This window comes from Crotalus tigris, unplaced genomic scaffold, assembly GCF_016545835.1.
Source record: "Crotalus tigris isolate CLP2741 ecotype Arizona unplaced genomic scaffold, ASM1654583v1 scf7180000018504.2861643, whole genome shotgun sequence".
NCBI classification, from domain to species: domain Eukaryota; kingdom Metazoa; phylum Chordata; class Lepidosauria; order Squamata; family Viperidae; genus Crotalus; species Crotalus tigris.
The window spans coordinates 863,905-877,327 of record NW_024097043.1 but is presented as its reverse complement, the minus strand read 5'-3'; the positions used below and the strand labels follow the sequence as shown (position 1 = coordinate 877,327).

General features: G+C 40.9%; 1 protein-coding gene across 2 annotated transcripts in view; it reads left to right on the top strand.

Annotated features, from left to right (window-relative positions):
* Window positions 1-13,423, top strand: part of LOC120312442 (acyl-CoA (8-3)-desaturase-like) — a 38,829-nt gene that overhangs the window by 18,860 nt on the left and 6,546 nt on the right. For both annotated transcript variants that reach the window (XM_039353171.1, XM_039353170.1), the window contains 5 exons: window positions 4,716-4,776; window positions 7,436-7,509; window positions 10,411-10,508; window positions 12,342-12,438; window positions 13,231-13,310. In XM_039353171.1, the coding sequence (XP_039209105.1) occupies window positions 4,716-4,776; window positions 7,436-7,509; window positions 10,411-10,508; window positions 12,342-12,438; window positions 13,231-13,310 (410 nt within the window). The remainder of the gene's footprint in view (window positions 1-4,715; window positions 4,777-7,435; window positions 7,510-10,410; window positions 10,509-12,341; window positions 12,439-13,230; window positions 13,311-13,423) is intronic.

Sequence of the window (13,423 nt, the reverse complement as noted above, 5' to 3'; positions counted from 1 at the left end):
GGCTCTTTCTTAAAATAGTAGTAGCAATAGCACTAAGACTTATATACTGTCACAGTGCTTCACAGACCTCTCTAAGCAGTTTTCAGAGTCAGCATATTGCCCCCAATGATCTGGGTCCTCATTTTACTGACCTCGAAAGGATGGAAGGCTGAGTCAATCCTGAGCCAGTGAGAATCGAACTGCCAGCAGCCAGCAGTCACCAGAAGTAGCCTGCAGTACTACATTCTAACCACTGTGTTACCCCGGCTCTAAAACAAAGAAAATATAGATTTTCTTATGCCTCACAGGCTGAAATAGAATTTTTTTTATCTCTGAGGATAAAAATCCAAAATGAAGAAGCTGCCTCTTTAGCTAAGATTCTGGATTCCCTTTTTGTTGTTAATTCACCCCTACTGACACCAGTCAGCAAATTGATTGTGCCAGTGATAGGATGGTGTGGCTGAAGAGCTGATATTGGGACAATAGAGCATTTTGAATTCAGAAGATCCTGGTCAATCAGTAATACTTTCCTTTGGGGCCTTCTATTAATGGAAAGATTAGTTAAATTTTATCTAGTGTTTTTGCTACCAAAAGGGACCTCTTCCTGTCCTGGCTAAAAAAATCTAAAGTTAAGAATACTCTTTCCGTATTTATATTGTAGGACTTAGTTCAAAAGCTACCTCACTCTACAACATGTTTCTGCATCTGGAAACTTTGTAAACAAAAAACAGGCACTTATTAGCATCTTTGGTGGACATGCTCTCTAAAGCTAAAAGATTCTGGTTAAGAATATGTACATGGTTAGAGAAAATGATTAAAAAGCATATAGATTTTAAGCTAGAATTATTTTTGTTAGGCATAATTATAGGAAATTATAAGAAAGAGTGTATATATTTAATCTTCCGTATATTAACTGCAGCAAGAATTGTATTCTCTCAACATTAGAAAAATGAAGATTTACCAATGGAGGGTTAATTAAAAAAAATCTTAGTGTGTGCAGAAATGGATAGATTGACATTGAAAATGAAAGAGAAAGAATATTCAGTTTATTTTAGAACATGGGATACCTTTTATCATTGGTTAGAAAAATGAGGTAGAGAGAAAGGAACTTAATATGTATTAGTAAGTTAAATGTTGGAACCTTGACAATATGTTGCTGATAAAATATTAAGCACAGTGATTATAAAAATTAATAAAAAAATATGTGTGTGTGTGTTTGTGTTTGTTTGTGTGTGTGTGTGTGTCTTTAATCACGTTAAAAATATGAATCCTGGCTATGTGCATGTTAGAAGAAACAAAGAAGGAATCGAACACCAGGATGAAAATATAAACAGGACTGTTTAATATAAAACCACTTAGCTTTCATCGGCCAAACTGCCGACGTCGTCAGAGTGAAAGTAGAGGATCCTGGAGTTTACTTATATAATTGGCTGCTGCTACGCCCTGCTCCTTGAGCGAGTCACCGGTCTACTTGCGTCAATCAGCCATAGTACTCTTAGTTGTTCTGCACCTGTCAGCCTATTAGCAGGTTCAAAAGCTGTTCTCCTGCTCACAATCACTCCCCTGGCATGCGGACAGACACCCAGAGGCTGGTTATCTGGTCGCTTTCATTCTTTGTCCCCCTCCCTCCTCTCTTCTAGCCGAGCCTGAGCGTCTATCTCAGAATTAAATTCAGGGTGCGTTACAGATTCGTTGTCCTCCCTAGAGGTCGTGATTATTTCACTTACAGCCACGCCATTCTGGCTTACGGTAAACAGTTCTGTGCAGGGTGCAATTGGATTGTGCCTCAAAACATATTTTACTTTCCAGGGCGTTATATATGAGCAAATTAAAGGGACACTGATGGGGTCTCCCATCTCGGGTGTCATTACGGAGGTGGTTCTACAGCAGTTGGAGGCTGTGGTGATGTCTAAGTACTAGTTTCATGGATGAGCTGAGTTAAGTGTATCCTGACATCCGTTTCATGGTGGTGAAGGAGACCCAAGGCACTCTTGCTTTTTTAGATGTACTGGTCAACCGTCAATCCAATTGCACCCTGCACATGGACATTTACCGTAAACCGACCCACACTGACAGAACATTATATTACAGGAGTAACCATCCCTTAGCACACAAGATCAGTTGCATCAGAACATTATTCAAGTGTGTTAGCTCGCACTGCAATATAGGTAGAGCCAGAGTTAAGGAAAGGAACCACCTTTACCAGTGATGGCAACCCTTTTAGAGACTGAGTGCCCAAACTGCAACCCAAACCCACTTTTTATCACAAAGTGCCAAGGCTGCATCAGTATTGTGGTTTCCTCGGGGGGGCGTGGGGGTATAGCCCATTGGGTGGGTGTGGCTGCAGTGGACACGGCAGACTGAGTGAGCATGGCCAGGGCGGCAGAGCCAGTCCCTCACCATCTCCAGGGCATCCCTGGGGGCCAATACCACTTGCTCGCTCACTTCCTACCCTGTTGCTTCCAAACACCACGTGCTTGCTACTCTGGCAAACTCTTGTGGGGCAACAGCGCACGTGCTCACAGAGAGGGCTCTGAGTGCCGCCTCTGGCACGCGTGCCATAGGTTTGCCACCACTGACCTATACCATATCTGTAGACATAACAGCTATCCTGTTGAGTTCGTTAGGCAATATAGCAGGCAATACAAACCTTGTGGCAGCCCACATGTCAACATGACAACAACACTGACTACACGAACGACCCTTCCATATATCAATGGTGTGTCCAAGGCAATGGCACAGCTGTTAGCTCCCTTTAACATAAATGTTGCCCATAGACTAGACCAGACCCTTCGTGCTATGATCATGCACCCTAAAGAGCTGCTCCCCAATGATGAAAGATCTTCTGTCATATACAGAATCAAGTGCAAGAATTGCCCATGCAATTATGTTGGGGAAACAAACAAAAAGGCTCAGGACCAGGATTCATGAGCATGAGTTGGCCATTAGAAGATAAGAGCAGCGCTCACAGGTATGGGCTCATATGGCCAGCCATGGCCATGTGTTTGATCTTGCCAATGCTGAGGCCATATCCTGAGATGTCACCAAGGATGACTGATTGCTCAAGGAGCCCTGGCTATCTGACGAGAATTTGATCAATCGTCATATAGACCTCTTACCTGCTTATCAGACACTTGGGGGTGGGAGGTACAGCGCTGTGACTCACGACAAATGCAAGCAGCTCGCTCTTTGCAGGATCAGAATGGCGTGGCTGTAGGTGAAATAATCGTGACCTCTAGGGAGGACAACGAATCTGTAGCGCACCCTGAATTTAATTCTGAGATGGATGCTCAGGCTTGGCTAGAAGAGAGGGGGGAGGGGGGCAAAGAATGAAAACAACCAGATAACCAGCCTCTGGGCATCTATATGCATACCAAGGGAGCAATTGCGAGTAGGAGAACATCTTTTGAACCTGCTAATGGGCTGACAGGTGCGGGACAACTAAGAGTACTATGGCCGATTGAAGCAAGTAGACTGCTGACTCGCTCAAGGAGCAGGGCATAGGAGTTTACTTATATAAGTAAACTCCTGGAACCTCTACTTTCACTCTGATGATGTCGGCAGTTTGGCCAACAAAAGCTAAGTGGTTTTACATTAAACAGTCCTGTTTATATTTTCATCCTGGTGTTCAATTCTTTCTTTGTTTCTTCTAACACATACACACACACACATACTGTGTGTGTGTGTGTGTGTGTGTGTGTGTGTGTGTATTCTGAGGTTTTCGTGGGTGTTTGTATGTAGCTCTTTGGTTATTTGGGTTTTCTCCCGCGTCAAATTGGAAGTGTCTTGGCGACGTTTTGACGAAATTTCATTCGTCATCTTCAGGCTGGTGTTTTCAGCTTCATGCTTCTAGGATGATGTATGTGGTGGGACAAGCGGTGCATGGGAGTTCGTATATTCCTTCATTTTCTAACTCTATTTGTCTGTGGGGTTTCTTAAGATGGTGGATATTTTAATGTTTGTGCAGAATGCTGTCTTAATGTTGTGTTTGTGGAGGATCTTGCTGATTCTGTCTGTGGTGCCTTTTATGTAAGGGAGGAGGGCTTTGTGAGACAACTTCCTCTCACACCTCAACAGCCTACACCCCAAAATACAGTTCACCATGGAAACAGAAGCTCCTTACACCTCCCTTACATAAAAGGCACCACTCGTTATTGACAAACGAGTCCCTAATACAAAGAATGACACCAGACCCACACTCACAAAAGCCACACAGGATGTCACCACCACACGTCCATGCAAAAAGCAAACCCAAACCCACACCGATGATGAGGCATGACCACAAACCAGAAGCCAGACCACAGCTGCATCATTGGCCACTTTAAACCCCTCCAATCCATACATGAAGCAAACGGCCACCCACCATGAAGATGAGGCATGACCACGAACGCGAAGCCAAACAATAGCAATGCTCACCATCTCACATCCCCCTGCAACTCAGATTAACCTGAGCACAACAAAGCCCCCACCCAAACAGAACACTCCCCCAACCAATCAGAGCACAGCCAAACCCCCCCATCCAATCATAGCACAGCCAAGCTCCTAACCAATCAGAACACACCTCCATCCAATCAGAACACAGCCAAGCTTTCATCCAATCAGTTCATACTCCCACTGGCAGTTAAAAGGAAGAAACAGGTACGATCACACATTGCTCCTAGAAGCATGAAGCTGAAAACACCAGCCTGAATTTAGTGAAGGATACTTGTTTTTTCATGACTTTCTTTCTTTTACAGTTGGGTTTGCAGAAAAAGAAATACATGCCTTATAACTATCAGCACAAATATTTTTCCTTCAGTGAGTATCTGATTTTTTTCCTACCTCTAACTAAGTGTAAATGAAGTTTTTTTGTGTAAAAAAACAACTTTCACAAAAAAGCTGTGGATTACCTTTGGACTCTTATATTTTCCAGCATCATGGACAGATTATATATGCATTCTACATAATTCCCAGCCCAGTGCAGATAAATAACAACTCTAATTATGCATTAGTAATAAGCAGTGCTTTTTTGTTAAAAAAAAAAAAGGTGCTGGAACTCACACTTGTCATACAACCCGCCTTGCCTACCTACAAGGTTTCATCCCAAAAAGGTGCTGGAACTCCGTTCTGGGTGTTCTATGACAAAAAAAGCCCTGGTAATGAGTATCTATGGCTGTGGTGGCGAACCTATGGCACACGTGCCACAGGTGGCACGCGGCGCCCTCTCTGTGGACACGCACGCCGTCACCCCAGTCCTAGGCCTTCAGCTGGGTTTAATAAAACCTTTTCGCTTTAGGCCTCTGTCACCGTGTGCAAAAAAAAGGTTCAATCAATCAATTTTAACTTCTCTCAGGAAAAAAAAAGATCTCGCAAAGTTGGAATTGATGGATTGAACTTTTTAGTCCCACAAAGTCTGCTGTTACCATCATGGCCACGCCCACCCAATGGGCCATGCCCATCCAGCACCCGATGATACATAAGTGGGTTTCGAGTTGCAGTCTGGGCACTCGGTCTCTAAACGGTTCGCCATCACTAGTCTATGGAGATTCTCAGTCATTCAGCTCCTGGTTGTCACAAAGGTGCTTTTTCGAGAGGCAACTGGACTTTGTTTTTCCCTGAAGACATTTCACTTCTCACCCAAGAAGCTTTTTCCATTCTGACTGAATGGTGGAGAATGGAAGAATTTATATTCCTTGCAGTCTTAATTAGTAATAAGATAAAGAGGAGGAGGAGGAAGGGAGAACAAGAGCAGTAGCAGCAACTGCAGAACATTGCAAAGAATGAGGAAGAATTATTTTCTTTCTCAGAGCAAACAGACACCCCTGTGCATTTAAGGTGGATGGAGGTGTCCTGGTTCTAAGTCCATGTTTTCAAAAACAGGCTAGGCCTAAGCATTGCAAAGGGAGCCAGTGGGGCTACCACACTTTCCCTTGCAACTGCTCAATTATTTGGTGCTCTATACTATAGGCAGGACCGAGGACCATCCACAATCAAATTAGAGTGGAAGAAAACTGCCATGGAAGAGAGACTGGAAAATAATGCAAAAGATGCTCCATCCGCTTGGCCAGCAGTTGCTTTTCTTTTTTGAAACTACTTTATTCATAAGAGCATCAATGGTGCCTGCTGCATCCCACCTCTGGCCCAACAGGTTCAGGAGGCCATTCTCACAATGACCTACCAAGGAAACCCACTGGCCTCCTTCAGACAGGCAGACTGCCATCCAAACTAATAGCCATTGGTTTTCATGGCTTCCATGAATTGGTCCAACCCGTTTTTGAAGCCAACCAACCTACTGGCCACCACCGATAACTGCTTACAACAGTTCAGAGGGGACCTCTGACATATGATTTTTTTTTAATTGTCTCCAATTAAATTGACTCTTGAGTCTGAGTCTCAAGAACCACAAAAGCCCTGGACTCTGAACAAGTGGTTTTTGTTTTGTTTTTTTTTAAAAAAAATTTCCTATAAAGGTTAGGGAGATATTTTATTTTTGAAAGAAATCCAAAATATAAAAGTGAAATGTGAAACTTACAAGTTTATCTGTGTGTTTCTATTGCCTCTACTTTATATTTTATTCTATTGCTATTTCTATACTGTTACATTAATTACAGTTATTATAATGATTGCAATTATTTTACTCTAGTACCAGACTCGATAGTAATATTGTATAACAATGTTTTCTTCTTATAAACATTGTTCTCCCTTAATTCTTCTCTCTGGAATTTCTTCTCCTTTTTTTCTTCTCTGATTTTGGCCAGCAACTAGAGCACTTGCAACTTTTCTTATTGTGCCTCTATGCTTCTTTTCTTCTGACTATTCTCCCCCTTGAAGGAAAATCACCTTTTATTCAGCTGATTCCAATAGAAGAGAATATTTGTAGCTCAGGTTGGAACTGTGGGGTCCTTGATGCTCTCTGAGGTTGGTAGTTTTCTTGCAGACATTTCATTACCCAGCTAGGTAACATCATCAGTGCTAGAAGGTAGTGGGGTTTGCTCTCTTTATATATATTAGTGGCTTGCCCTGTCTCCTGCTTTAGGTTTTATATTTTTTAAGTTGCCCAGAGCTGTGTTTTACAAGATGGGCAGCTGTGCTCTTTATAAATAAATACATAAACTTAAAAACAGATCTCACTGGATTTACCAGGGCTTTCTTCTAAATAAACCTGAGTAGATTAAGGTAGTATTGTCTACTTATCACCAGGAATAACAAGAGATTCTTTTAACTTATTCAAGTGTATTTTAGTCAATTGGTTCTAATGGAGTCAACACAATTTGAGTGGCACAATTCAGGCAGTGTCTGACATGTACATGTTTTGGGGTTTGGTTTATGATGAGATTCCCAAGTACAATTATAATGTTTCCAAAATGTTAAATACAAAACATTTGAGGAGTGTGGTTGATACTTCCTGTTTCTATATATCTCCTCTGTGTTTAAAAGGGACAATTAATGGCTATATGCATCTTGTTTCCTTCTACAGCATTGCCACTGCTTATAGGGCCAGTTTTTCATGTTTACTCATTGTACTTTATATTCCAGCGCAAACTCTGGAGGGTGAGTATACAAATAATCCATACCAAATATTAAAATACTGAGATTTCCCTCTCTCCCCCATGGAAACTTTTATTTCCTTAAGAGGGAATGAAAAAGCTAAACCATTTTAGGACCATATAAAAATTGGCATGGGGATATTCTTAATAGGAAAGTCAATGCCACCCAATTCTAAAGTGCTTCCAGATGAACTATTGCTGGCTATCAAAAGGCCTTTTATGAAGAAGACATTAATTTTTTGTCTAAGGAAACAAGCATGTAGAAGGCATAGGGAAAGTTGGAGGCATAGAGTTGGACAATGGCATCGGTTGAACTAAGAATGTACAAGAACTACAATCCAGTTTTCTCAAGTAGTGATTTTGATTCAGGAATTATTTATGGTGGATTGAACACAAATACAAAGTTATGGTTCGTCTTTCTTTTAAAAAAAAGATCTAAAGGGATTGGAAATCGGGTTGGACTTATTTTTTTTCTAATAGAGATGATGGAAAAGAGACTTTTCCAGCCGTATTTAAAGTGGGGATCTGCCATGCACTATTGACAAGCACCCTAATTAAAAATGGCTGAAATTGTGTGTGAGATAACCAAATCTAAAAAAAATCTCTACATTTTCACCTGATATCACATAAACATGCCAGTTACTGAAAATAACAAGGGTGGAGGTTCATTCTCCGAGCTTGTGGGCTGGTTTTTGAATGTTTCATTACCAGATAGGTAACATCTTCAGCAGAGTTTAGGGATGGCATTGTTGGTGTTCTTCTGCTTGTAAGGGTTTCAGGTGGTCAGTAGATCTTGTGATGGTGAGGTCATGTCAACTGAAAGTCACATCGAGGTCTTGTGACGGGTAAAGTATGGTCACAAGTGAGAGTCTTGTGATGAATCTTGTGATGGGGTGGTCACATCAGGTCAGAGTCATTGGGAGGCGAAGTGCTGGTTGGGGGGGTTCCATGGGTTGGTTGAAAGTCAGTGCTTTTGCTGGTTGGTTGGGTGGTTGATTTGAATTCTCAGGTGTTCATAGGCTGGTTGTAGATTGATGTGTCTGTTGATAGAATTATTTGTGATGTGCCAGGCTTTAATAAACCCGCAATCGAGGTGGGTGGTAGCATAGTCAATGATTTTGTATTGCTCCAATCAAATTGGTGCTGTTTGGTGTCAATGTGGGTAGAGATTAGGGATTTGGGATCATGGCGTTTGACTGCCAGCTGGTGTTCATGGAACCTGGTTTTCAATTGACATGATGTTTGTCCCACATAGAATTGGTTGCAATTGTTACAGTTGGTTTTGTAAATTACATTATTTATTTCTTTCATCCTTCTGTATCTTTTCTTTGGTTCTGGATAATTCCTGGCGGGGTGTGGCTGTGGGTTTGTGGGCTATTGCTATTCCTAGAGGCTGGAGAGTTCTGGCTGTCATTTCTGACACCCCTTTTGTGTATAGTAGCGTTCATTTTTGCATGGTGGTTGGCTGTGTGGTGCATTGTGGTTTGGCTGCTGTGTGTCAGAATATGAAGTTTTTAGATAGACGTTACAGAAAAAGATGTTAAGCAGCCATTTCTCTTCTGCTTTTCTTAGTGTTGTGGTGCTGCAGTGTGTCCTGGCCCTTCTGAAGAGGGTCTAGACCAGTGATGGCGAACCTTTTAGAGATCGAGTGCCCAAACTGCAACCCAAAGCCCACGTATGCATCGTCGGGTGCTGGGTGGGTGTGGCCATTGGGTGGGTGTGGCCCATTGGGTGGGCATGGCTGCAGTGGTAACGGCAGACTGGGTGGGACTAAAAAGTTCAATCAATCAATTCCAACTTTGCAAGATCTTTTTTTTCCCACAAGAAATTGAAATTGACTGATTGATTGAACCTTTTTTTTTTTGCACACAGCAGCAGAGGCCTAAAGTGAAAAGGTTTTATAAAACCCAACTGAAGGCCTAGGACTGGGGTGATGGTGTGCGTGCCCACAGGGAGGGCTCTGAGTGCCGCCTCTGGCACCCGTGCCATAGGTTCGCCACCACTGGTCTAGACACAGCTTCTTTTGTGTGTAGTGGGGTGGTTGCTCAGATCCTCAGCTTCACAATTCCATCAACAGACACATCGCTCTATAACCAGCCTACGAACCCCTGAGAATTCAAACCAACTACACAACCAACCCACAACAGCACCGACCTTCATCAGCTCATGCAAGTCCCTCTCCAACCAGCACTTCACTTCCCAATGACCCTGACCTGATGTGACCTCCCCATCACAGGATCCTGACCTGATGTGGCCCTCACCTGATATGACATGACCATCACAAGAACTACTGACCACATAAAACTCTTATAAGCAGAAGAACACCAATCCTGACATCCCCTAAACTCTGATGATGATGTTGCCTAGCCAGGTTCTTTAACCCACAAGCTTAAAGAATGAACCTCCATCCTCATCCGAGCTATAGATAGTTGCCATTATTGCAAACTGAAAACAATGTTTTTAGTGAGCTTAAACAGATCCACATACACACCAACATTGGTGCTAACAACCACGCATTGTCTCTTGTATTGATAGTCACTATATAAAAAGATTGTTTTCCCTGATTAATTTTTAAAAATGCTTATAACAATATGCAAAGAAACTTCTCTCCTTTTCCATCACTTTCAGGAATGATGTGAGCTCAAAATATTGTACTTTTTTTTTTAAAAAAAGCATATTCAGTCTTGTCTAGTGAATTTTTCTATTGGTCTTTTCAATCTGTTAAATCTGTCAATCCATTAAAAAAGCAACCAGGGTAGAAAATGGCTCTGTCAAAGTGGCAGTAAACAGAGCAAAGTTTCCAGAAGATACACATCTGGAACACATTACGATTCCATGTAGGGTGCCTATTTTTAACAAGGGAAGATGCTATTCTAATGTCTGTTACTTTTCTTCTCTTCTGCAGGAAATGGCATGGACTTTTGCATATTTTATCCGATTCTTTATTGCCTTCTACCCCATAATGGGATTCAAGGGTGTTCTGGGATACCTCCTTCTTTTGAAGTACTGTTCATCATATGTACTATTTTCTTTGTGTTTCACCATTCCTTCACAGACCCTGACTATTCTCTAGATCAGGGATCTTCAAATTTGGCCCTTTTATGACTTGTGGACTTCAACTCCCAGAATTCCTCAGCCAGTGTGCCTGACTGAGGAATTCTGGGAGTTGAAGTCCACAGGTCATAAAAGGGCCAAGTCTGAAGACCCCTGCTCTAGATTATCCTTTCCCAAACTTGCCCACTTCCATATATGTGACTTCAGTTCTACCATTGGCAGTAATGGCTTTGTTGGCTGGGGAATTCTGGAAGTTGAGTTGAGTGCCCAGGCTGTGGAAGTCTGTTCTGAACTAATCCCAAAACATCCCCCCTATTTTTAGGATACACACACTCATTTTCTTCCTGTTGAAGACTGGTGCACATGCATTCATCAGCAGCATACATTTTTTTACAATCTGCATATGTGAATCAATCATCACATATATGCAAAGCATGAAAGCAGTTCTTCATTTTGACTGAACCTTAGATGAAGTGTCACTTTATGTAACTCCATGAGGTGAAGCAGTCCTCAATTCTAAGTGCCATATTGAATTGTCTACCTCACAGGACAGTGATTTTCCACAGGCTTGAGTACCCAGAGACAACAGGACTAGCCACCTTTCTCCCAATAGCAGCAGAGATTTTCAAAGAATACTAAGTTTGCACAGCACTTCCTAATCACTTTCAGAAATTTTGCTGATTAACTACTTCTAAGCTGTTAGAATGACAAGTTTGAAAATGCAGGATAAATTTGCCTTTCAACCTAGAATAGAAGAAAGTTTTGATTATAAGCTTAAGAATCTGAAATAATCAGCAAAAGGTTAAATAAGATTTTGATCTTAGAAAGTAACACATAGGCTAAAGGTCCACATAAAATTGGAATAGTAAAATTTTTATAATAAGATTTTGGAATTAATTATAAAGTACAAAGAGCTTCTTATGGGAAATAGATCCTGTTTTGTTTTTTATAGAACATGATACAGATAAATAATTTCATGATTTCAAAAACTGGACACAAGAGGGGACTAAAGATTTTAAGTAGAGGAAAGATATGCAGGCCTGCAAGATAGTACAAAATGTTATGAAAATAAAAACACTGAAGGAGAAGAACTGAATTAGAAAATAGTAGCCATAATATCAATAATGTCATAATGATGGTGCTTTAATGGATAAACTATGTCCAAAAGATGTTATCAAAGAAATATCAGAACAAATTTTGATATGAAGATAATATTGAAACTGGATTTACAACTGATAGACCAAAAGAACTAGTTAGAAAAGGATGTTTCACTGGATCTTCAAAAGAAACTGGCTGAGGTTTTAAAATTTAAAAATGAAATGCAAATGACAAACCAACTGGAATTTAACAAAAGTCTTGTTAAAGCCTTGTATTGTCATTTGGGTTGTTTCAGTTGGACAGGTATTGGTTTCCACAGAAAGGAATCATGAGGTCTAGTGCAGCAGTCCCCAACCTCTTTGGCTGACCAGTGGTGGTACCTGCAGCTGTGCGTGGCAGCAGTGGCGGTGGGAGGAGAGGGGATGGGTTCATGCGCTCAACTTAATCCTGCACATGTGCAAATGAAGCTTTGCACTCTCACACGCCATTTGCTTGGGCTGGTTCCCAACAGGCCACGAACTAGTATCGGCCCACAGCCCAGGGGATAGGGACCCCGGGTCTAGTGAATGATTTGCATTGTAAGCCTAGCAAACAAGGCAATAAATTGTCCCACTGTTCTATTTAATGGTTGATTTGTGTAGATATAGTCTCACTTTCTGACTTTGCCTCATTTCTATCTCTCAGGGTTCTTGAGAGTATCGTATTTACATGGATATCGCAGATGAGTCATCTTCCTATGCACATTGATCATGATAAAAACATGGATTGGTTCTCTACACAGGTAAGAGAGATCTCAAAGACAAAATTGATGGCTGCACACAATTAAACTTTAGCTTGTCTGTGTAATTTTATTATATGCACAATAACTCAGAGAACCATAATAATCCAATTACCACAGCATCAAACTATAATTTGCATAGGTGAAAACTGAATTTCTTTTTGGAAGTTATATTTACCTATTTTTTTGACAATGCTTTTCCCATCATAGAAAAGTTTGAAGTGTGTTTAGAAAAATACCATGCCTTTTCTTTGTTCGGATTTTATAAACATGGAAATGAGATGAGCAGAACAAATAACTTTTGGGGGCTCATTTTAAGATGATAGCACCAAAGAGAAACTGGCCAGTGCAGAAATCATTTCTTTCTTTTCCATTCCCAGCATCAGGTTTTCATCAAGATCAGGACATTCTTTTTAGAAAAGGAGGCTTGTCAGTTCGAATCTTACCAGACAACCTGGTTCAGTCTGGAATAAGTAAGGAGAAGATTTGAAAGTAACTGTTGAAAGGAAATGTTTCACAAAATGAAAAATAAACATATTAATAGAATTACATTTTAATTCTCCATGTTTTCAAAACTGTACAATGGGGACTATCAGATTTGATACCAAATGAGTATTTAAACTAATATAATTTAAGCTTTCCAAAATGCAATATATTTATCTAGAAATACAAATTATATACCGATACATACATACACACATACATGAATATAAATCATGGACATTTGCCTGAAAATTGTTCTTCCATCATTCACAGTATGTCTGGACTAAAATCTCTCTTTCTCTCTTCTCCCAGCTTCAGGCAACATGCAATGTGAATCGATCTTTTTTCAATGACTGGGTAACGGGGCACTTGAATTGTCAAATTGAGCACCAGTGAGTACACCTTTAGGGCAATGAGAAAGATTTTAAGGTATCAGTGAAAAATTGCTTCATTGTTCATATAGGATCACCAACATGATCGCCAACGTCCGATAATGGATATGGCA